Source organism: Cyprinodon tularosa, unplaced genomic scaffold (assembly GCF_016077235.1).
Source record: "Cyprinodon tularosa strain WSP-4 unplaced genomic scaffold, ASM1607723v1 ctg74, whole genome shotgun sequence".
Lineage (NCBI taxonomy): Eukaryota > Metazoa > Chordata > Actinopteri > Cyprinodontiformes > Cyprinodontidae > Cyprinodon > Cyprinodon tularosa.
Window position 1 is genome coordinate 1,790,825 of NW_024039496.1, and position 25,888 is coordinate 1,816,712.

Below are 25,888 nucleotides of genomic sequence, written 5' to 3' on the forward strand. Positions count from 1 at the left end.
TGTCTTTATTTTTGGCCGGACACTGGACTTACGGTTTTATAAATAGCCAAGGAAGTCCGGGGGCGGGGGGGCAATACCTGTCATGGCTCCGGCCTCCCCCCCAGCCGAGACTCAGTTCCTCCACGTCATATCCATGCACTGTGGAGCCAACGCCGAGTGGCCCTCTTCAATGATCCATCTCCTCCTAGGGCCTGGCAAACAGGATGGAAAGCTGACTGGATATGTGAAAAAACATTAAAGGGCCATGATCTAAGCCTTAGATCTCACATTACATACTAACAAACAAGAGTGTGAAAATTAATCTACACAAACACTGTGAACATAATAAGGGTAAAGAAGACAAAGAAAAACACATAAATACCATAAACAAAACATCATAGACCTTAAAACATATTTTTTTTAGTTTTGTGGTTGTAGGGTCACATTGTTTACCCTCCTTTCCCTTTAGCCAAATATATACTAGTAACGGAAGAATGTGTTTCGAAAGTAAGGATCTTTAAATTTCTAGGTATTGTTCTCCTTACCTCCAGAAAAAAGAAGCCCTATTGTTATCTTATAGAATGAAGGGGTAAGGGGCAAACAGTTAGCAAGATGGGACCCCTTTTAACAGGTTTTTTTCAACTGATAACTGCAAACAAACTGAAAAGATCTTAATTAATGGCATGTTTTAAATAATCAGATATATGTCATCTACACATTCATTAGGGACAGATTTTTCAGTTTATATGAGGTACGCCCAAACTGGAGTGATAGAGCTTTAAATGTCTTTTCAGCTTAGAACACAGTCAACAACTTAACAGTGTCTTGTGAAACTGCAGACAGGTAATATCGCCTAAAATAGGTCAGTGCCCTAAAATAATTTAACATTTGCAGATGGACTTGTTTTAAATTTCTAGAATTAGCTAAATATGATTTGAGGTAAACATCAGAATTATAACATGTGCCCTAAATACAGTTTTTTTATGCCATTTGGAGCTGAACTACAGTGGAAAATTACAGCCTAATTATACCTTTACTACCCTACACTTTTTTTAAAGGAATTATCCTCAACCAAACTGATAATTCTGTCTTTATTATGTGGGCAAATGGCAGTCCTCTTGGTTAATCTTGTTATTCTTCAAAGGGCAGAACTCCTTGACCATACCTCCTAACTGTTGAAGCCACATTATCACCCTCAGATGCTCTTTCATCTGCAGTTCTTTTAAAAAGAAAAAGAAATGAGTGTCATCCCCTCTGCATCCTAGCCCAAGATATTATTCTCCAGCTAAATGACTGACACTCTGCATCTTGGCCCTCATAATAGGGGCTCGATAATCATGTTACGAGTGGGCCAGAAAGACAGAGCGAGGCTTTGCAAAACACTATGCTGCCCTTGGTGGACTGTCTCTTTGCACAGCAAATGAGGAGTGCTTTTCTCCCCATTTTCTCTGTGCAGGGAATTGTGCCCTCCCTTGTTAATGTGCTTTTGACAGCTTAATTTGATAACCAGGCTACTTGTTAAAGAAATCTTAGATTGTTCTCAAGCAATAACCTGGTTTTTTTTTTTTTGGCCTTTTTTCATGTTCTTCAAAATGCTGCTCTACAAACTGTCGATGACCCAGTTCTAAGGGTTGGTCAAAAACAAGGAAGAGGAAAATGCGAGTAGCACAAGGAGAGGGAAGAGAGGTAGGGAACGGAGGTAATAGTATGAAGTTAAGTTAGGAGCTTTTCTTTCTTCATTCTCCTCCTTGCTTCCTCTTGAACTGAGCAGCCTACCTTTTGGGGGGTTCCTCTTCCTTATAGCCTATTCGGAAGAGAAACGCTGGGAACGATAATAGGGATTAGCTTGCACAGCTCTCCGGTTCCCCCTCGGTTAAGTACACGTGTAATGAGCTGTTTATTTGGAATAATACACAGTAGGTGCAAAAGAAGCTCAGAGCTACTCACCGCCCTACTCTCCTTTTCACATTTTCACATATACTGTACACATGTATGGTGCACGCATTCATGTAAACCGAAGATGTACATGAAACATCCTTGGTGGGAATTGGTATATCTACAGATAGGTACATATACTGTTCCAAAATGTCTAAATAAATTGTTTTGAACTCAAACTAAATAAAGATAAATGAAGCATAGATTGTCTTTTCTTTTATTGATTTCACAGTTAAAGTAGCTTGGTATGTTTATGGCGCAAACTGATAAAAGTAATCACATTTAAAGCTGCACATTACACTGAATATGTTATTCTTGTGATCCAAGGTGGTGGTTGAAGCATAATACTGTGGCTGTGGACATAGATTATACATATAACAGTTTAGACTTTGTTTTATTCAGAATAGTCCTAGCTTATACACCCTCCCTTAAAAGTTCCCACTCTCAGCTGTAATACAGGTCACTTGCTAAGGAGAAAAATGGGCAGTTTGTATTTAAAGAACTCAGTTAAGGGTGTGTGTATGTGTGTGAGTGTATAAGTATCCTTGTTTGTGAGTGCTCATGGATGTTCTCAGGCCTTCTGGGGGTCAAAAGGCCGGGGATTTTTTCTTAGGGTGAGGAGAAGGGAAAGGAATTGAATGATATGAGAAGAAAATGACAGGGGAAACAACCGAAAGGAGGGAAGGGGGGAATGTTTGTGTGCCCACCAGCCTCTGTTTCTGTCTGTTGCTCTTGCGTACGTGGACTGGGAAAAAAAAACAAAAAAAAAAAACAAGAAAAACTGTTGCTTAGTGTATGGGACGTGCTCTGCTATCATTGGGGGGGTGTTGGGTAGGAGGGGGCAGGCGAGGTTATGTGAACGGTGCAGCTGTGCTCGCAGCAGAGGGATTTGAGTGGAGAGTAGGGGCGGGGGTTGGATTCAGGCACCCAGGTCCTTCTATAAAGCAATAGATTGCAAAGCAGATGAGAGAAGAAAATTTGAACGTTGCAGCAACTTGCCACTGCCCCCTCCATGCACTGATATTCCACCCCACACTAGTTTACTCCCCTGCTCTCCCACTTTAAGCCTTCCTATCCCAAATAGGAAAAATAAATAAAAGATGATGGATGCTTGATGGAAAGGATAAATGTGCCAGAGAAAGAAGGAGCAGGAAGAAGGTTATGATTCAAATACAGTGCTCATCTGTTAAAAAGGGCGGATTTGATTTGTATTAATAACAAAAATTAATACATTTTTTTTGTCTTTTTGCAAAGTTGAAAAATCCCCCACCCCCTCACCCCCTCACCCCTCCTGCCAGTCAATGTCTTCACCCAAGAAGCTGGATCCGTAACGTTGCAAAGGATGGCGGGGCATACGAAAAACCCGAACCTTGCCTGTCAGTCCATGTGATCAGTCGCTGTAGAGGCAGAGAGGGAGAGAGACAAGGCAGGGGTGGCTTAGAGACGACAGAACACAGAACGGCATCGGTGCACGATGCTAAAGCATTCAGCCTGCCACCGTATCCAACAACAAGGCAAAATATCACACGACTCACTTCACAAGATGTTCCTACAACAACAACAACAGAACCAGACACGTAAAAGATTGTGCACTCGCACTGGTTCGCACACACACACACACACACGTGCATGTTAAAAACCAACCATGGGGAACAAGATTTGAAAGCAAACAAACAAGTCACAATGTAAGGAACTTGTATGTGACTTTACGACAGAAAAAATAAATGCAAAAAAAAGAAAGAAAAAGGGAAAAAAAACTTTGTTTCATGAGAAAGGGAGTTAAAATGCAGAGTTGCAACCACACGTTTACATTGGGAGATGAAGCTATAGTTTAGAGCAAGAAGAAAGTAGAGGTTGCCGGTGTATTCCTGTAGAAATGGTAAGTGTTGAGCTAAAAATAGAGTGTGGTCAAACAGTAGTAGCTTTGGCATGGGGGGTTGATTCAGCAGCCCTTACTGTAGCCACATCTTCAGAGTAAAGGCATTCTGCCAGAGCTTGTAGATTCACAGCAGTAATTTAATATTTGTTTGTCTCTATTATTTCAATCTTCCCCTTTCTCCTTCCCCAACTCTCTCTTTCCTGGGGTGTGTGTGTGTGGGGGGGGGAGCAGCACGCTTTATCAGATTACTGGGTCTGAGGTCTCTTTTAAACCTCTTTGCCATCTTGATGTTGTGCAGCTGTGCAGACTCTTTAATCACACGCTATCTTTTTTCACTCACCCTCTCCTTCTTCTCCTCCCTTCTTCTTGTCCTCCCTCCCTCCCCTAACATATGTTAATTGGCTGCTTTCTGTGACAAATTACGAGCGCTCACTTTGATGAGGTCGGGTTGTGATGGCGCTGGGAGTGGAGTACAGTAGAGCTGCCAGACCCTCACCAGTTCACCAGTTGCCCACCCCCACCCTCCCCGCCTCCCCTGCACCCCCCCACCCCCCATGCCCTCCCTCTGTAACCACTCCAAAAAGGAGCGCGGCACCCAGCCGATGAGTAATGATAGGCTTGGACTCAGTCTGGCCTGGCTCGAGCCTTAGTGGGGGCCACTCCCCTAAACACAGGCTGATCTGTAGGTACCGTATGCTGCCACACGCCCTCCGCACGGCACGCACAACCTTTCGCCTCATGTAGCACGTTGCTGGCTCTCCTCTGGGAACTGTAACACTCTGAGAGCTGTGTGCTTTCTTTGAGCAAATTTCAGTTTGACATTATTAACAGCAAAAGGGTTTTAATGTGGTTATTTTAGTGGTTTATATGCTTTTTAAGGTAATTGAAAGACCCTACAAGGGGGACATAATTCATTGATGGATTGTGCCAAATTTACATTGGGGTGTGGCAGGGGGGTGGGGTGGGCGGGTTCGAGGATTAAACCAGTCTTTCTTAGACAAACAATATCAGCAGACCGATCTCTTTTTAATGATACTAATGTTCACAAATAATCAGCACAATCCTTTTGTGGTTGAAAAAACCCCCCGAAATCCCTCTTCTTTCAACTGGTTCTTTTACTTTTCCGCTTCTTCTGACTATCTCTCACAATCCCCTGTCTGCCTACTCTGCGATCTAGGTTACTTGGTTTCCTAGTGGAGCACAGGGACCAGAGGAGAGGAAAAAAAGAAAAATTCAGAAGGTCGAATCTGTGAAGGACATCCTTGCTGAAATGTGCAACCTTCTACTTCTCTTCAAGTTACTCACACACTGTACATAGTCAAAGGCAGTGCCACGTCTCTGTTCAGCTCAGCAAGGCTGTGACCGATAGGCTCCAACATGGCTCTGTAGTGGCATCCCAGTGACAGAAACCACTACCACTAGATTTCACTGTAATCTCAAGATGTTCATAACATCATAACTAGCAGTTTACATGGTAAATACAAAACTTGCTGATGAAGCCAAGCAAGGAAAACTAATGTATTCACATCTTCCTCCCAGTTTTCTATTCGACATAAGCTGACATGCAGCTAGAGAACCCATAAGTTACATCTATCCTCCTCCTTAGCAAGCATGCACATCAGATAAAAGCTAATAAGATATGCCATTCTTCCAAAACCGCCAAGCAGACAGGCTCCCTCCTCCATGCGCCCTGAAATACAGAGGTGAAGAAAAAGTGCACAAGGCTTCAAATGGTTGCATGAGGTTTAGCCATGTTAGCATTAGCCTTCAGGCCCTAATTGAGGCCAGGAGGGAGCATTTAATAATTGCTGTCACAAGATCAAATTTAATTCTCCTCTCCTCACTGCTACCACTGCTGTAGGGTAGAGTGAAACAAATTGTCTTCAGAGATTTCTAAATGAACAAAGCTTTTAATTAGGGTGATTAGAATACTGTGGCAAGAAAAAAGAGTAAAGGGTGGGTGTGTGATGAAATCATCAGTGGAAATCATCTGATGTCTGCTGGTGATACATTGTGGGGTGAAGAGGTGGAGTACTGGGCCCCAAGTAAGTAGCAATCTATTACATCATACAATATAGTTTTGGTATATACCAAAACTATTGGCCAAATATGACGAAAATTTAGTTTATTAGCGTGTACAGTATTTCTTTTAAAAAAAAACAAAAAAACATATATATTCATGGCTATCAGTGTTTTAAAGCTCAAATACCAAACAATAAAGAGCTTTTTTTTCAGGTGTAAAAATGACATTTTCATCATAGACCGTCTGTAAAGTGTTTTTCTGGTAGGCCTGAAGGTAGACACAGTGTTTTTAAATGATCTTGAACTGGTGTAAAATAATCCAAATTAAATAAGAATTTAGTTTTTTTTTTTTTTTGCCTAGTTTTCTAACAGCTTTAAAGTTTCCAAATCTTGAAGTAGAAAAGATCAAATGCAGTCTAGACCCATTAGAAAACTATGAATCAGCCCCTTAGCCATTTGGTTGACATCTTATGGTTAGTCAGTCATAGTATTCCTACATAGCTTCTATATCTTGTACATCATTCATGAGGCAAACTTTTGTTTTGCTAATTACTGGACTCTAATAATTATTTTAAAATAAGAACTTTAAACATAGAGATCTCAAGCTTAAAGTACTTACCTTCATAACTGAGGCTCAAAAAAGTGGCAGACTCTTACTTTACAAATGCAGCAGTTTATGAGAGAAAGGTCAATTTGATTAAGTTTTAATATAAAAAGAAATCCTTAAAGTAATATCTGACTGAACCAATGTCTGTATAGCTGCTTGAACACATTTTGGGATTAGAAAAAAATCCCTTAGCTCTAGGCCCTTCTTAAGCAAGGGTTTTAAGCAAACAGTTAAGTTAAGAAGCATTACAGCAATGCACAGCAATAAAAAAATAACTTTTAACTCAAATGTGTTCTTTCTGATTATAGCTATGTCATTGTGATGGCATGTTGATAAGCGGCAAGAGTTTATTTTAGGGTAGATATTTCTTTAACAGACACCTGAGTGTTTTTTTTTTTTTTTGGTTTCCTTTTAGACCAGATGTTCTTAGAACTGGAATTACATCAATTCAATATTGTTTTTATAGATAAATTGTGAATAAACAGAGATATTTTAAATGGCCCATGGAGCAAGATACTTTGGGTTCATTTTTAAACCGCTGTAACAAACACCAACTCATGCAAACACACACAACCCTACACACACCCATCAGTGTATAACATTGCTAACATCCTGAGACATTGTCATACTCGCAGAGTACATAATTGGGTGAATATGTCAGTGCTTTGTGTTCTTAGAGACATGACTCCCGGCTGTTCTTGTGGGGGCTGGGTAAAATTACTTAGGAGTTTGCTGTAATTCTACTGCATTGGTTTGTTTATTTTATTTAGCAGTAGTTGATCTGCTTGTTGTAATTGGTGGGGGAAAACTTCTTATTGCTGCATCCAAGCTGTGTCTCTGCCACAAAGGCTGATGGTGGACATTTTCTGTTCCTGTTTTTTCAGCAGTTGGGTGACACCTTTGTGCTTGATGCTCAGGCAACATTTGAACTAGGCAGTGGTTTCTGCTGACTGTAGAGTGACATAGAATAAGACGGCCCCAGAAGGGAAAAGGGCCAGAAAGTACTGTAACGTCAATAAAGCGAAACTTGGTGAAGTTATTTGTGTTTAAAGATGAGATGTGACTTTCACCGCAATCAGCACCACTTCCATATTCAGAACCCCGTCAATACTTCTCATTGCATTTGCTTCAACCCCTCTGTGTAAGATAAAGTTATCATTTTCATTGTTATATCTGTTTATACCCACATGTTGTTGAAATGTTTTCCTTTCTTATTTCTCTTGCCATGGAAAGATTTTATGTACCAAAGGGTGATTCATCCCGCCTTCCTGAGCCTTTCCAAATTGTGGGTTGCATTTGCTTCTTCATTTTTGCCACTTCTTCTTTTTTTTCTACTACCATTTTGTTCCCGTTTGGCACAAGGTTATTTATGTTGTTGCGGTCATCTACGCTTATTTGTTTATCACTACTGCTTGTGAGCCACTGTAGCCGCACAAAGTTGCTGACAGTTGAAAAAAATGCTTTTTGAACTGCCGTCGCTAGCCTATCTCCATAACCCCATTTGTTTGGCTTCTCCTTGCTTTCATGTGTGGCCTCTTGCTTGGTTTGCCTTTGGTCCAGCAGCTGCAGCTTTACAGCTCTTGGCCTGTTTTCATACGTGTGTGAGGGGGGAGGGGTGCTTGACGCATTATGTCAAGTCATTTCGTCCTTGGGGAAGTCAGCACCAGGTTATGGAAAGATGGCTTTCACCTGTCTCTGTACTGGCTCTGACGGATGGCTACCTATCAGTGTTGCTGCTGTGACGGCCCAAGGCCTGCCTTTCCTGGTGCTGAGTGAAACATACAGCTGGCCAAACCAAGAACACACTTCTGCCCTCAACTGTGCTTATTTCATTACAAAGGTGCACAGTACAAATAAACACTTGCCTCAGTGAATTATAAAACATTTTCGCATCCTTGAATTCGACAGCACTTTACAACTTTTGCAAACATTTCTAAGGTAATGTTTGTTGGTTTATACAACTATGAATGTTACATATTAATTAGTATGTAAATGTCATTCTGAGATTTTTTTTTAATAGAAATGCTTTATATTTAGATATATTAAATATACTGATGTATTTTGGGCTCTGAATAGTTTTTTATTTGTTTTTTAACAATTTGCTAAAAAAGGATGAATCTCCAAATTATTAGAACTCAAACAAAAATCAACAGTATGTGAATGTCATACATGCAAGTTGAGGGCTCTTAGTTTTTTGTTTTTTTGTTTTTCGTTTTTCGATCCTGGAAGTCCCTTGGTTTTGTTTATTTCATTTTTTTTCATGAGAGTTGTTTATGGAACTTTATTCCATATTTAGCAATCAGACTAATTTAAGGAAGGAAACACCTTTAGCACCTCTCATTGTCTCTGCCTGCCTGTTTCATTCTTCCAGTTATCTGTAGGTGTGTGTTTCATGTAATTTTGTCCTCCAAGATAACGGAAACAAATTAGTTGACTATAGTTACAGAAGGAATGCAATGTTATGATGAAATCACACTAGCATATAAAAAAAACCCTCAATTCAATGCTCATTTGAAAAAAGAGACAATATTGAATACATGATTACTTAAAAACTTCTACAGTGTTTGGAGCAGCTGCCTATAACTGTAAATTTCCTTCCATAACGTTTGTCACATTTATTGGGGCTTGATAGAATGTTTGAAATGCGTGCCAACCTCAGGCTATTGGCTTACTTTTCTCCTTATCAATACACAGGTGTCTCAGTTCTTTGTCACATGGAGAATGAAAATAGAATATATGTGAAGCCTTCTCCATCTCACTAATGATCCAACTAAACAGTGATCTAATTGAGAGAGACAGGTGAAGACAAACTCCCAATGCACAGAGACACTCATTCTCATAGGCAGCAACATCTGAAATTCAAGCAGAGCTAGAAACACACTGGTTAAAAAAAAAAGACGGAGAATGATCACATAATAAGATGATCCACCACAAACGCTCCACTCGAATCCCCTGATGTACATGTCGCTAATCTCTTTAGCTGCTAACATGTTAAATTAGCTCTAATATCTGCTGAGATTCAGATTCATAAATGCCCACCTACATGTGGGCTACCGCCCAGGTTCAGGTCACACCCCCTCCTCACTCCTTGATTCAAAAAAAGACACTAAAGTAGGAAGGGGGTGGAGGAAGTTCAGAGGAGTAACGGTGATAGCCATTTGTCACTCTGCCTATCTCGATCTGACAGATGGGGAGTATGGTGCCACATAGAGGAGTCACTGCCTGTAATGACATTAGAGATACAATGAGACCTAGAACAAATTTTTTTCTGATTCTTCACTTCCTCTCATTTCCACTGTTAAAGTATGTGTCCATCCAACCTTACCAGAGATAAGGCCCCCTGAGTAAGAAATCAAAAGCATAAACACATGAATATACTTGCCAACAAATCCACATGTGTAATAAAAATAGAAAAAGAAGAAATAAAAAAAATGGGACTTCTGTGAAAACAGGAAGTACAACCCTTCAAAAGTCTATACCACCAATAAAAAGGGTTCAACATGTCAAACGAGAATATTAAAATTTGTTGGAATAGAACTTGTCGAGTGTGTACTGAAAGCCAAGTTATAGTCTCTCCTTAAAGGTAATGTAAAAAGTCTCTTATTTAAGGATTTTCCATAAAACCCCAGAAAGGTGTACTCAAAAGATATCATATTAGTATTTGAAATGCTCTATGAGAATACCGAGATCCTAATTTTTTTTCCTAGATTGTATGAACCAGTTTCATGCAAACAAAGGAGCAAATTGTTCCAGAAGTACCAGGTATTGAGGTGGAGCTTCTGGGAAAAACATCTCCAATCCTGTGGTGATAAATAACCTTCCCCAATTCTCTATAACATGTTGAATTTTGGTGTAAAAACAGCAGGCTAAGCAAAAATGTGCACAGAGTACATTTTCAATTGTGGGGCACTGGTTTCGTTTTGTTAACATTTTGCTTCACGATTCTCTAAATGCAGAAATTGGTTCTTTAGGGGTTTTTTTATTTTGTTTTTCTTGGAACTAGGGCTCTATAACATTTCTTATTATGCCAACTCTCTTCAATCACAAAGAAATCAGATGTCTGTCAAAATGATGATTGTCTTTTACATGAGACAAACATGGACTTTTTTTTTTTTATTCTCGGTGTCCACATTTTTGAAAGGAGACATCATGCTGCACGTCCTAAATGACACAGTCACATTAACAAGCAGTCTACACAGGTCTATTAGATTGTGAAAAAGCGCCATGCGCTGTATATTAGTTTTTGGTGACTAAACACTTGGGAGAGAGGCGACCTAGAATCAAGCCTTGTGGTGCTCTGAGTGTGTATGTTCTCATTGTCCTCTCAGCTTCACTTCTGAGACATGGAGAGAAAATGCTCATTAGATCTATGTGCTGAATATTCTCTCTCTCTTTCTCTGTCTCTCCTATCCTCCCCCAGTCATCTCTCTCTCTGTCTTTCCCTCCGTCTGCTTAACAGATGGGAGGGTCGTGGGCACAGCTCTTCCCCCTCCCACTGGAGATGTAGGGTGCCTGTTCGAAAGATCTGTGTTCATGCTTCTCTCCATTTCCCTTTCTTCACTCAATTTCTCTGTTTTCCTTTCAACACTCTTCTTGCTTTTTATTGTCACCTCTCCAACTCAAACCCAAAAGACGTTAAACAAACAGAGGAGCAACCATTGTCCTGTTTGCTTGATGCTGCTGTGCTCTCTGACCTCAACAACTCTTCTTCTACTGTCTTCCACTGGCCTTTAGAAGTATAGGAATAACCTTAGTCCAAACCCCTCCTTAAACTTCCTCTGACCGACGAATCTCGTCAAGTAGCTGATATCTTGTACAGAAGTATTAGTAACTTGTACAAAAGTGTTGTAGTTTTTTTTAGAAAGCACGGCAAAAACCTCAACTTCTACATAAAGGAGGAGTGATGTGGATCTCAGCAGGATACTGGCTTGTGGCTTTTCTAGAAAAACTGTTACTAAAGAAACTACCCTTTACTTAAGTCTATGCGTCCATTCTGCCTTTAGTCTGATTCAGACTATGGCTTTTAATGCCAAAAAATTATGTGTGTAAGTTTGCGTGTATTATTACTGCATATCCAGCAGCCAACTGGTCGCACAGACTGTTTGAAATCACTACATTAGGCTCTTAAAGCCGGTTTGCTTGTTAAAAAGCACATCTTTTTCACAAACACTTAAAACCTGAGATGTAGGCACCATTTGCCACCGCTGTGTGTTTTATGAATGGACCAAGATGTCGTTAACGCATGTGAGACACCAAGTGAGGTAGTCATAGCCTCATGTTGGCTGACCTATTTAGTAGTGAACCTTCTCCCTGGCTCAAAAAGCTGATGTAGCGCTGAAGCTGGCTCTGGGATTTAATGTGAAAATATTTTCGAGCCAGAGCAGATTGTTGACAAATACTTCTTAAGGGTAACTCACATTGGACAGGTTTTGCTTAAATACACAGAAACAGATTAAACCACTTGATTGGCTAAGAGTCCATTGAAAGAACATGTTCTATGTCACTGTGTTCCCCCAGTACAATAGAACATGTTTGATACTCCTATTCAGTATACAAACTTCAATTATAACTGCTGAGTTCAACTTGATTTTTTGCTTGATTTTTACTCAGCTCATAAAGGTGCTGATCTTTATGGGTTTATGACAGATCTGTCTAGTAAAAGAGGCTACAGAAATGGCAAGAAGGAAGGAAGCACATTGAACTTAAAAGAGTATTTAAAAATATTTTAATTCTCAGTTTTCCATTCTTTCTTTGCTTTTAAATTTCCAAAAATGCTTAAAGTATTAATAGAGGCTTTTAAATTTTAATTCAATGGTATTTCTAACTTGAATGGTCCACTTTAGGCCAGATTTCTGTGTCAGAGGCTTGCAACACAAAAGATGAGGACCAAATTCCTGTGGAACTTAATTGAGTTCAACAAGCATCACTTGTTTGTTGCAGTTCCCTTTCGGCTTTTTCTTCTTATTTTGGCGTCATAAGGCTATATTAGGCAAAGTGAGTCAGTGGTAGTCTGTTAAGTAAAATGATGCTCCATCCAATAGAAGAGAAGAAGGGAAAGGAGCCCGATGAGGAGGTGGGTGCTCACTTCTTAACCAGAAGCTGTCTGGCTCTCATATGGGACGGGGGCGGGTGTAAGGTAAAGTTGTGGTGGGGGTGGGGGGGCTGTGGCAAGAGAAATCGGGAGCGGGGACAAGTTGTCCTGTTGTGTAGGAGGAGGTAGACGAAGCATACATGAAAAGGCGTAGGGGAAGCTGGCTGAGCCGAGAAATCATCGATACAAGGCTAAGTGGCAGCAGAACCTCACCTCAGGGGAATGCTGGCTGATGCTGAGAGCCAGAATCAGAGATTAAATGTTCAGGACACAGGCTTAATCTCAGTGTTAACGTTACGTAAGGCCTAAGGTGTTACCCCAGCGGGTATTGACATTGAGAGGTTCAGCTCTGCTTAGTGAGCTGCACGAGGAACAAGAGGGAGGAGGTGGAAGCCAGGAGGCAGGGATCATGGAGGTAATGCCTCCCTTGTTTGGAGTGATGCCCAGGCTGGGTAATGTTGAGTACAAAGACTTGGGAGGGGATGATGCTGTCAGCGTGTGATTGAGGTACGCCGGCTTGATTGATATCCTTGTCTGGCTGTCTTGTGCCAAGCGCCTTAGTGTTGGCTTGTAATCCTAGTTTGTCTGACAACATCTTTTTTTGTTGAGTACCAGAGGGCAGCTCTTTGTTTTCCTGTCTATGGATGGGTGTGTTTGTGCAGAGCAATGCTAAGATGTTTTGGATAGCCTCTTTAGAGCTGCCATAGTGTTATTTAAGATCTTACTGTTATCATTATAATGGTGCAGTCTGATCGTTGTGCTAGCTGCCAAATAAGCATTTCAAATACTTTAACGGGTGGGTGTATTCCAAATCTTTAAAAGTTTTTTTTTTTTTTTTGTCTATCATTTCATTATTCTTTAGACTTCATTGTCTCACGTTTTTTTTCTGTTTTTTTATATTGTTAAGAAAAGGTTTTCCACACCATTTCATAAAAAAAAAAAATCTTGGTTGAATTACAACAACAAATAAATGTATATCCCTTAATTTGGGTTAGATATCTATTCGGGCAAAAGTGTACTGAATGAATAAATTGAATAGTTTCTTACCATATTGCTTTTTATTGAGCGAATCAATTGTAACAAGGTACAAGTAATGGAGATCAGGCCTCTCCTGGCCGATAACAACTAATTTAGTTGTCCGACCCAACCATTGTAGTTGTGTCAGATAGTTTTTTTTTTTTCTTTTGACTAATTATTACACATATAAATGAAGAAGGGTGAGGCAGGTGCATCGATAGATGAGATTATGATAATGGGATTTAAGTGATAATGTCCTTAACAGTCACATCATTTTTATCGAGCAAAGAAAAGTGAATATAAGCACTTGCTTTTAGTTGATTTGTTAATAGACTGAAAATCTGGCAAGTTTTAGTCTTCATGCATTCATGCAATGGAGAAAAAATTGATTTTTCAGTATTAGACCTGCTGATCTCAAAGCAGAGCCAATCATGGGAAAATTGGATGTTTCCAAATTCGAAATTATCTGTTGAGCCGTCTTTGTTATAAGCTGAATAATAAGATTGATCTGATTACTTTTTAAACTGTGCAAAACGATAGTAGTTTTTTATCAGTGAGCCTGTAATGTGCAACAACAGCTGGAGGTGGGGCAATACTAAAGCCCTTTCTGCTCCATAAAGCTGGGTACTTTGAGACCCTATTTAAAAACTATTTTAAATGTTAGGACTAGTATAAGTATGAGTTATGAATTTTAGAATGTTACAAAACATAACAGCACAGTTAATGTTTTTGAATCTGTAACGTTTTAAAACCCCAATATACCTTAATACTGAAGTATGAGTATACCTAATACTAACAAATGCATTGACATACCATAATACTGTTATTGGGCCCATTTGCAACTCATCCCATTTATACTGTTGCATTCCTAGCTAAAGTAAAATCTTCATTATAAAGTCCCTTCACAGCTGGGCCTTTTCTGTTGCACATTAAAGGATCCACAGCCCTGTTCTGTTGCCACAGGCCTTGGTCCGTCACCAAGAGTCAAAATATCCCCTGATGTCTCCATTACAACCTTACGTTATCAATGTCCTACTCTCTAGCACAAAAAGGTCAAGTGCATAGCAGGGTCCTGCACTACAGCTAACGGGTTTGAATCTTTCTGGTTTATCTTTGGGCAGGCTACCTTATAAGTACATGGATTGGGGTTAAATACATGGATTCAAGAATATATGTTGGGATGTATGCATAAAGAAAGAAGAGAGTGAGGAAAAAGAGCAAGGGTGTTTGAGAAAAGAGAGACAGTGAGTGATAGAGAGAGAGACTGAGACTGACATGTCTTTTGGTGAAGTGGTGTCGTCTTCCACATCAATGTCTGATGCTTGTGCTGCCAGGTGCCGGAAATGTGGTTCAGAAAGGAGAGAAGAGAGAAGAAGGGGAAAGTAGAGAAAAAAAGGCAGGGTAGATGGAAGATTTTTTTTTTTTTTATGTGATGGCGCTGACAGCTCCCCTGCATTGCACTGAGCTTAAATAATGGGATGCTCATTTGCATAACGAGGGACGTTATCACCTCTACTGTCAAAAGAAAACACAACAACAGTTCTTCTGCTCCTCCCCGAGATAGATTGGGTTGGCCTACTTTAGTACTCCAGAGAGATGCACTAGAGTTCGGGCTTAGCCAGGCTCATACTAGAGTGCACACACACATGTACTCATACACACACATGCACATAAATGCACATGGATAGCCGCTCAAAGTTTTTGGAGCATGATCCTCTTTTCCTTGTGGGTTCTTTCTTGAACACAAACCTGCAAGGCTCCACCTGAGAGAGGGTTTCTACACCCTCAGCTGTTCACAGGGAAAAAAATAAAAAATTACTATTAATCAGGTGGTGTCTGACTTGCAGTTTCTCCAGCTGGATTAAGTGTAAGCTGAAGTTCCGCTCGATCCTAAAACAATTTTCACAAAAATATTTTTCTGTACCCTTCTTGTGGCTTTGTTTAGCATGAAGATGAGAAAAAAGCAGGATCTGTTTAAAAATCTGCATCTTATTCTGCAACTCACGTCTGCCTTTTTGGTTATGGGCTCTCCACATAGAACGGTAAAAGTATGTACCTGGCAAATTCCTCTGTCAATATACAGTGCTGTTTCAAGGGAAAGAAACAAAACGTGTTTCTCACAGTGGAGGTAATGTTACAGTGTTGGTGATTAGAGCATTTAAGTTAGTGGCACATCCAAAACATTGTCAAAGAATGAGGCGAGATCCTGACAGCGCTGTCTTCTCTCATAGTGGGTGCCTCAGAATAAAAAAATAGCAAAAAAAAACTGATTTGCATGATATCGACAGTGAAAAACACAGTGTTTCTCACAACATTGTTGACAGATTCTTTGTCTTTCTTCACTCTCCCTTGTGGCTGCTGTGATGGTACTTTTATATATTTTTTCCCCTCTCACTATTTTGCCATATTTCATTTCATTCAATGCTTATTCCATGCTTGCCCCTCCCTGTCTGTCTTGCAGGTACAGATGCTGGAATCTTTGAGGTGATTGGAACAAATAGAAAGAAGAAAAAAGACAGATAAGAGATAACAGGAGTGCAAGAGTGAAGAGAAAGAGAAGTGAAAAGAAGAGAAAGAGACACAGAGAGAAAAGAGGAAAGCTTTGAGTTATTCAGAAAGAGAAGAAAAAGAAAGAGACGGGGACGATGGGGAGGAAAAAGATTCAGATCACGCGGATTATGGATGAACGCAACAGACAGGTAAGTCCCAAGGGGATGGGAGGATGGATGAGTAGGGGAATGGGGGAGAGAAGGGCTGGAGGAGGGAGAAAGGTATGAGAAACACCCTGCACCCCCAATAGCCCTCAACAATGAAGGTCTTCTGGGAGTCTGGGCAATATGTGAACTGGGGAAAGGAAAGGTGCATCCAGGAAAACTAGTTATTATAGTGCCTTGCAGATGTATTCATATAACTCAAAAAATACCCAAACTAAAAAGTCAATTTTATTAGGATTTCTTGTTTTAGGATATCACAAAAGGGCAGTCAATCAATAAGGGATATTATGATATAAAATATATTTCCTCAAAATAAATTGAGAGGGTGTTACTGGTTTGCCCAAGAACATGAGTGAACATCTTCATAAAGAAAAAGGAACATACCAGACTGGTCAGGACTGGTCTGCAATGTAGAAAGATATGTTAGAGACTGACAAGATGTGTTGCTTTGTTCAGATTCAGAAAAAAATGTTGGACCTCTAAAGATATTGGTCCTAGGAGCATTATTCTGTGGGGATGCTTTTCTTCTGAATGCAGTTGATCAGATTTGATAAGAAGACTGATAACCGAAAAAAGGTGAATCCCTTAAAAAAAAAAAACGTTTACAGATCCAGGAAATGTGTGAGGGGGGGTTGAGGTTCACCTACCAGAGAACAATGGCACTAAACATAAAGTTAGAGTCACAAAAGGATGGTTTAGAGCAAAGCATGTTCACATAGCACAACTTGAGTCCAGAAAAAATCCAAATGACTATCCCTGGCAAAACTTGAACATTTATTTTCATAGATATTTCTTATAATATCAGACTGAGCTTGAGCTACTGTGAAAAAAAAAAGAAAAAGAAAACAATAGAACTTTGGTCTATAATTGTAAATCTCACAGAGACATATAATTAAATGCTTTTACTTATAGAAGGTTTTTGAGTGACGTTTGATGTATGAGGTTTTACTTTAGTACAATTTAAAATCATTAGTTCACTATCGCTCAGCTGAAGTATCCCTCTACATACCCGGCCTATCACACTACACATTTAAGCTCTCTATGAGTGGAATATTACCAGGAAGAGGGTGTAAACATAAGAGAGTCAGGGTGGAGTTAAATATAAATAAACAGCCAAACAAGTATGGGATAGTTTAGGTGTTACACTAAACTGCGGTAACACTATTTTGTCTTAAGTAGAATCAGTGCTAAGATATGTAGCTTTTAAAATCAGGCAGTTTAAGCTAGACAACAATGTGGTAGTAAACAATTTTTAAACCACATGTGGCATTACTTGAGAGAGATATATTAAATAGAGCTAGAAGTGGACAAAGAATTACTAGAAGACACTAGTCTGTGTCCAATAGCTTCCAGTGGCAGGAAATGGACAGAAACAGAGCTCTCTCAGTGCCCTTGAGGCCCAAAATCGATCACTTCCTGTGGCATGGCTGACCACTGACACTTTGTTAGATTCCTGGCAGTCTCAATTGGATCCATACGGTGCAAAGGTAGCCTCTGGATCACAGGTCAAACACATACAGAGACCCATTTCTATTGCTTTTAAGCCTTCTTTATTTTTTGGGTAGATACGGGAATCGCCTGTTGTTTCTGTCCTGATTTTATCAAGCAGTGACCTTAAGGACATAATCACCTTGGGCTGTTTTTTAAGAGAGGTTCACAGAGATTAGTTCCCTCACCTGTATTAGAATATGTTATGTTGTGATTACTGTATTGAAAAATGAACACATTCTCAAAGTACCAAACGTCTCATAGTGTATTCACAACAGTGTGTCCTTTGGTTGGCCTCCTTGCCCATGAACAAAAGTGGAATTCATTTAAGATTTTATGTCTGGCTTGCTTTCAATTGTACTTTTTGGAGTGAATGACAACTTGTTAAAAAAAAAGCCAGATTTTTAACAAACTTTGCCACCACCGAGTAAAGAGGAGCACGCACAGCTTCAGAAATGGAGAAAACTCTGATAGAAATCCTGTTCAGCATATTGTGCTGCAAAACCATTATGTCCAAAGCAACTCATTAAGAGTAAGTTTGGCAAAGGTTCTTTTTTTAATCTTGGAATGCTGTCAGTAAATGCAAGCTGCAAGTGGAAGAATCAAGGCTTGATGCAGCATTGTAAAGCAAAATAAGGTATGACTAATAAGTTTGGCTGTTGCTACAAGCCCTCCCACATTGGCTTGTTAAGGCCAGAAGGGAGTATGATTCCTAGTTTGGTCGATCGAGGCCAGTTCAAATTCAACCAAACAATAAAAATACATAAAACCCAGAACATCAGTCCATGGCAAATGCTCTAATCATTGAAGGTAATGTATATTGAAATATTGAAAAAATGTTTAAATGACTTATTACCATTATTGGATTTAATTATTTTGAGATATACATTGATATTCCATTTGTGCCCACTCCTTGTCTCGATCCAGTGATATGGTGCAGATCAGGGTTCACTTAAGTGTATTCACGCAGGACAGAAGACCAACAAAAAACGGGGGAAACAAACTCTAGTCCATTTAAAGTTGACCAAAAGTGACTGGTCTTAAATCTCCCTAAGAATTAGCAAGACAAAAATACTTTGCTTCCTTTTGCAATAAAAAAAAAACAATAAAAAAACAAAAGCATATTTATGTTCATAGGTACAAAACACAATATTTGTCGACGATTGACCACCTACGGTTTCACAAGAGAAGAAGGGTATGTTTCTATGAACACCTTTATTTCCATTTAGATTTTTTTTAAGATAGCCAAAATCAGCTGTTATCTTTCCACCAATGTTTACCAATGTTTTATCGGTTCTGGGGAGTTTAACAGACAGTTCCCTGTTGTAAAAAAATGAGAGCCCCCTCGTTATTTAGAATTCCAACTGTGGAGGTAAAACATATCTAAAGTTGCAGCTATTAATGTTCTGTAAACACATTTATACCTGATTAGATCGGTGGCAGGCAAAGTGCTGCACAACATCTAATGCATAATTTGCTATTTTGGAGGAATAACATTGAGATAAATTTCTGCAGCTTTTAATGCTACAATAATTAGCATTTCAAAAGTTAGAAAATCTCATTGGTTTTCTTAATTGCAAATAATTTGGATTTGACAACATTGCCAGATCCAAAGCTCTATTTGATTTGCCTTCAGAAAAAAATTCAAACAGCCCTAATTCAGTTTACTTGAAACTCATTACAGTATGACATATCTCTATCACAAGACTCATAATACCTTTACAGAATCTATCTTCAGAGAACTGAAATTGTCTCCCTAAGAGGTTACAAAGAAATACATTTCAAGAAAAAATTGATTACAAATACAATATGTGAAAGCGTTTACCCCTATACCAAAGTCTTTTGTTTCTGAAAGAGACAGGCAGGCGGACCAAGAGACAAAGCAAGAACAAGGAGGAGGTCACTGGAATGTTACATGAGGACTATAACTATCGTGTTGCACTACCCACTCTGCCTCAGTGTTATCTCAGGCCCTCTCTCTCACCTCCGCCATAGCCTGTGCCTGCAAGCTACACCGAGCTCTCTGACTCCTAAGGATAAGGAGGGAAAGAGGGAGACAGGAAGGACACCTGAGGGGAATCGATGCCTTAGATATCTTGGCTTTATTTACAGGGAGAGAATGAAGGAGAAAGAAACAGGGCAAAGAGAAAAGGGTTCACAGAAAGGAAAATCAATAATTTGCTGCATTTTTCTTGTCTTGATCTTTCAAGCGATAATAATCACTAATAGTTTTTGTTTTATGAATGTAACAACCCTTCCAGACATGACTTATGTGGAAAGCACCGCTGTCTCATTGAACCTGAAGCCTAAAGAGGTGACATCATGGAGATCATCACAAGACTAAGGCAGACACAGAAACCTAAATTTTCGTCTTTTATGGAAAAAAACAGAAGCTTTGCCTTTGCATATTTTCACTTCCTTTTTGAGGAAATGTCCCAAGCCTAAGCCAAATAAACACCAGAGGTCTCGGTATAGGGCTGCGCTCTACCTCACTTTCATGACTTATTTCACTTTTTGTAGTTAAAATCATTACATTACTAAAAGAGATAGATCAGAAATTTGAAGTGAGACTGTTGAAATGTCAAATTAAGTTAATATCTTAAATTTATTAGATACATCTCTTCAAATTAAGTGTCTTCATTTGGTGTAAATGCATATTAGTTGATTCTCAGGGCAGAATCTGAGGGCTGTAGAGGGGCCAAGATCAAAGCAGACTTTCCCCACCCAACCAACTTTCAGCCACTGAAGTGTCATAAATATTAAACCAAACACAATTCTGGAAGGCTTTAGACTGCTGTCAGATTTTCATTGGGTGTTTTTATACAAAGACACTATAATTTTTAATGAGGATATTAAGGTACCACTCTAAGAAAATGCAACTACAACTTAAATTAATTTCCTTAATTCTTAACAATTATCTCAATCAAGTTTTCCCAAATTTATTTATTTTGGTTTTCTACTTATTAACTTAGTAAATTAAGTTGGATAAATTTGATTTAATTACTTGTTACTGACTAAAGCAATTCATTTAAGTTTGAGCTGCATTTTCTTTTTAGAATGAGAAATTGTCTTATATGAACTTATTAATGGTTTCTTTTTTTTAAGTCAGGGTTTTGATAAGATCCTATGTTATCATCTTAACTGGAGCAACTATGTCCTCTGTCATCTTAATTCAGTAAAAATATTGATTAGTTATATAATAATCTTCGATCTAAAAAACATCATGGAGACTTTGAAATCATCCTAAAATGTGTTCTGGACAATTATGAAGCCAGAAGATTTTTTTTTATTATTATTATTATTGGGAGTGCTTTTATCACCCCAACAAAATTGTACCCTAGGTGCAAAGACTTAACACCCATATCAAAATGCACCACTACTCTAACGATGTTTTTAATTAATCATGTAGAAACTGCTGAAGGAGACAAGGCACCACTGGTGATATTCCTTTGTAAAACACAGACTGAGATTCCAAAAAATTTCAGATCAGAGTAACTAAGAATAAAGTACGGTATGGTTAAAACTGAATTTCATATTTGCTTTTTACATAGCTTTAACTGTCCTTTTACTGCACCACTGCTTTTAGTTTGAACAAAACAAAACAGGAAAAGGGTGTTTCCATGCCTTATTTTAAGATTGGCAGTAATTTTTTCCTTACACACTCCATAACACCTCTGTCTTTGGAGTGGCACCACTCTGTGGAGCTGTCAGCGCTACCTTGCCACCTACGAAGCAGTGCTGCCTCCCCTTCCCTCCTCTGCTTCTCACTGTGGCAGGATCACACTGGGCACAGCGCCTGGCTCTCTCTGGGTAGCCACTTTGGACTGCAACCCCCGGGCCCTGAAACACTTCCCCAGAGCGGTGGCAGAAGGGCTAGGCCTCCCTTGGCGTTGACTGGCTGCCCTGAGCTCTGGACAGTGAACAGCAGTGTGTGAACTCTGGCTCCAAGCCGCCCAACCACTCATACCCTCTCCCAGCCTGGAGCACATGAAAGAACCCCTGTGTCATAAACTCACGGGCTGCACACAGAGTGCAGACTCTCTTGATCTGAACGCACAGGCAGGCTCACACTCCTATGGTCGATGATACAAGTACAGGTGTGGGTGCGCATACACGTTGACGTAGCTGATTATACTATCACATACATAATTTACATGGTACATTTACTGTCTTTGTGTACCCAGAATTCATAAACACATGCTTTCATTCACATGCAAACATTTAAAACACATCTTTCTCTGTCAACCTCATCATGGGGATCAACTAATTTACTGCAATTGGCTCTAATTAGTGTTACCTCTCCAGTCAGTACACTCAGTGGGCTTAATTTAGGATGACTTGTTTGTTTGAGTTTGAGTGTGTGTGTGTCTGTGTGTGTGTGTCTGCTCGTCCTTGTGTGGGACATGTGGTCTCCAAAGGGACCCAGGGGCCAAAGGTTAAACATGGATCAGGTCATCAGCAACAGGAAGTGAGACAACTTGATCTCCCAGCTCCCACAAAATTAGTTGCACAATCATACACACACTTTACAGGGGAGGAAAATTTAAAAAGTGTGTTTGTATGTCCTTCTGCTCTCCCATTACCCCCCTCCTCGCCATGTGAACTAAAGCAGAAAGCCAAAAGAAAGGGACATTTCGTTTCAGGCTGCAAAGCATTCTTCCCTCCCAATCAACAGCGCTGGGGTGAGAAAATGTGTGAGAAAAATTAACAGCAGGAAAATAATGAGGCCCACAGGGTAGCTCCTCACCCCTGAACTCCTCCTCTAATTCCCTGTTTCCCACCTTCCATCATCTCCCTCTCCTACCACAGCACTCCTTCGATGTCATCTGTTTGCCACTACAAGATTTCACCTGAGAGGGGTCCACTCAGATCGCTCCACCTCTTTTTATTTATTTATTTATTTATTTTATTTCATGTTTGTACCTTTAATACCTTTAGCAGGAGATTGTTTCTTTTTAATATGGCTCTCCACCTTGGGTGCCATTGTGTCCAGGTAGCACAAATTCTTCACATTGCTATTTACACACACAGTGTAAGCCTATAAGACAATAGGGCACGTTGTACATTTGTGATTAAGATAGCGTCGGATATGAGATTCCTATTCGGTGCTAAATTAAATCTGCATTCGCTTAGCTACTTTAAATTCTAAAAGGCCACGATTGGTTAAACAGGAATAATTAGGTGCAAAAAAGAGATTTGTTAAAACGCAGAATATGATGTAGAAACCTGAGTTTTATCTTTCAATTCACAAACTAAAATTTTTTCTCATTAAACAAACTTAACTTCAGACAAATAATATAATTTCAAGAACATTTTTATAAAATATTTAAAACACAGTGTGGATAACAAATTCTTACTTTTCCTCAAAACTGATGTTAAAATCTCAGTTCATGTTCCTCTGGATGAACCCCAAAGGAGGGGTTCATGCAGGCCAGTTTTCATGCTAAAGCTACCACTCTTTATCCACGTCATTCGCTTCTTTTTTAAGAACACAAAGTCATTATTATGATTTTTAGTCAGGACATTTTAAAAACATTCCATCACTTAAAAGATTCCCATGTGTTTTGTACAAGTTTGATTAGAGAAAAACCTGTTCATCACTTTGTTTAGAAGCAACCGATTCATCAGATTTTCTTATATTATTCTATTTCTACTTATTTTTAAATCTTCACACCTTTTACCCCTAGCTTACTAAATGTAGCTTTGCTTAACCAATAAAACAATCAAAATGTAATGCTTGAATATTTGTTTTTTCATTTAAACATGTTACCTTAATCTAATTCAAGTATGAAACTAATTTACCATGCCACGAAGAATTGTCAGCTGCTCTGAAACTTTATCTACGTAGGACAAATGACGGCAGAGTTATTTCTGTCCTTCCAACCACTAACTTGGGCCCTGAGATGCAACATCCACTTTCTTTAGTTCTTTGCTTCCAGTTACAGTATTTAACATAAACAGGAACATAAACAGGCAAAGCCAACTCACAGCTTCACTAAAGCATAATTGCAGCTTAAAAACTTGAACTTAAGTGCAGTTTATGACCGCTAACTAAAACTGGCTAATTTAGTTATTTGTCATCTTTCTTTGGTTAACAGGTAGCGATTGAGGTAGGCTCTTCTTTTCTTTATTTGATTATGAATCAAAAAGTATTTAAAGACTAGTACCCACAGTTCATACATACAAAGAAAGCACAGAAGAGGATGATAAGTCTGGCTTTGAAGAGAAAAGGGAGCATAGAATATATTAGAGGTGGAACAAAGCCTCTTTTGTCATTATGCCTCTCTTAACAGCTTCTTTGGCTGTGATGCGGAGTTCAGCCCAAGGTCTCCGACTACTCTTATTCCTTTTGCGTAAGCCCCTGTCTTCCTGCTCCTCTGCGACAATAGGATAAGTGTTTGTCTTGAGACAAATTCTTCATAGGTGACTGACATCTGTGTGTGTGTGTGTGTGTAGGTGTGAATATGTGTGTGTGTTTCTGTCTTCATATGGCCCTGTTTGGTTTATTAACCAGACGTTTTGGGGTGCCTGTCTATCCACTCCTCCTCTTCCTTCACCTCCTTCTCCCCCAGGGAAGAAGGCAGGAGGTGGGAAGCAGAAGCGAAGCCATTGTGAAGGGGAAGCCACTGGCCTCTTCCTGTTATGAGAGGAAATGCATACAAATGTGCTTCCTGTGCATCCACCCCCACTTTTTTTTCTCTCTCTCCCTCCTTGTCCCTCCTGTCTTTTCTCAGCCTTTTGTGGCACATAATCAGATTGTATCCCTCATTTTATATGTGTTCCTATGTTCTGCTTAAGTGTTTTGATTAAACAAAAATTTAATAAAAAACAGGTCAGCAAGGTAAAACATAGCAGATTTGATCAAAATATATTAATAGATTTGATGTTGTCATTTCTGTTCTTATAATATCTCTTCTATGAAAGTATAGAGGAAAAAAATGCAAGAATCATTTGTATGGGAGAAATATGACAACAGTTAAGGTAACTTGCTTTTTGTGTGTGTGTGTGTGTGTGTGTGTGAATGAATTTGTGCATATTTTTAACTGCATATGTCTGAATCTCCCCTGGGAAGGTGGTGAGGATGACGAGGAGGATATGAGTGAAAAGAAAAGTTGTTAGCGTCCTTTACACTGCATGAAAAGTGAGATTTTCGTCCCCGTAAACCCCCGTAAACTCCCGCAGATCTGCCTGATTTTCGTCAGTTTCCGACAATTTGCAACCCGTGCTTGTCCGCGTTTGTCGTGCCACAAATTGTCGGAAACGTACCGTGACGTATGTGGAGAGCGATCTGCTGTACTAATGGCCCTAATTAGCATATGAATGCAGCAAACCCGCGCGGCTGGCCAGGTCTGGCTTGAATAACCTTCTCAGTATTGGCTGAAACCACTATTCTCAAACAAATGAAATTGCTCGTGATTGGCAGCAAAACCACACGTGGCCACGCCAGGCTTTAATTTTCTTACTGAGTATTGGACGGAACCGCTTCTTTTTAAACAAGTAAAGTCGCTCGTGATTGGTTGGCATATATATATATTTACATATATATATTTATTCATATATATATATATATATTTATTTATTCATTCATATATTTATTCATTCATATATTTATTCATTCATATGGTGTGTATTTATGTTATCATACACTACTACACAATTATTATGCTACCATCAAGGACATGAATGAATTTATACAGGAAATGAACATTTGCCAGGAAGCTGTTTATGCAAAGAAAGAGCTTTATTAAAACACACACAACTATATACAACGCGTATCCAAACACATGCGTTTCTAAAAATTAAAAGTCCGTGAACGGTCCGTTTGCTTCCTCGGGGTTGGAGGTAACTGGCAGCATTCCCTCCGAGGCAGGTCCGATGTGCAGACGCCTAGTGTGCGTGGCCCTGTACTTCGGCATCGCTTCTAACCGGGACTGCAGCTTAACACAGAGTTCAGAGGGATCCGGCCTACGAAATGGCGGCGACCGTACAATCCATCCAGAGACACCGCCGACGACGGCGGACTTCCAGAGTTCCACTTCCTCATCTGCTAGCACACTCTGCCTCGCTTTCAGCAGCTGAAAAAAAAAACAATGAATCAGCGCACTGCGTATGGACACAACACATCTATCAATGCACCTGAAAAATAGTCACCAAAT

At 39.5% G+C, this 25,888-nt stretch overlaps 1 protein-coding gene across 19 annotated transcripts in view; it reads left to right on the top strand.

The window, feature by feature from the left end:
• mef2cb (myocyte enhancer factor 2cb) overlaps positions 1-25,888 on the top strand; it is a 92,743-nt gene that overhangs the window by 19,077 nt on the left and 47,778 nt on the right. For all 19 annotated transcript variants that reach the window (XM_038269836.1, XM_038269841.1, XM_038269839.1 and 16 more), the window contains one exon: positions 15,992-16,229. In XM_038269836.1, coding sequence (XP_038125764.1) covers positions 16,176-16,229 — 54 coding nt within the window. In that variant the 5' untranslated portion in view covers positions 15,992-16,175. The remainder of the gene's footprint in view (positions 1-15,991; positions 16,230-25,888) is intronic.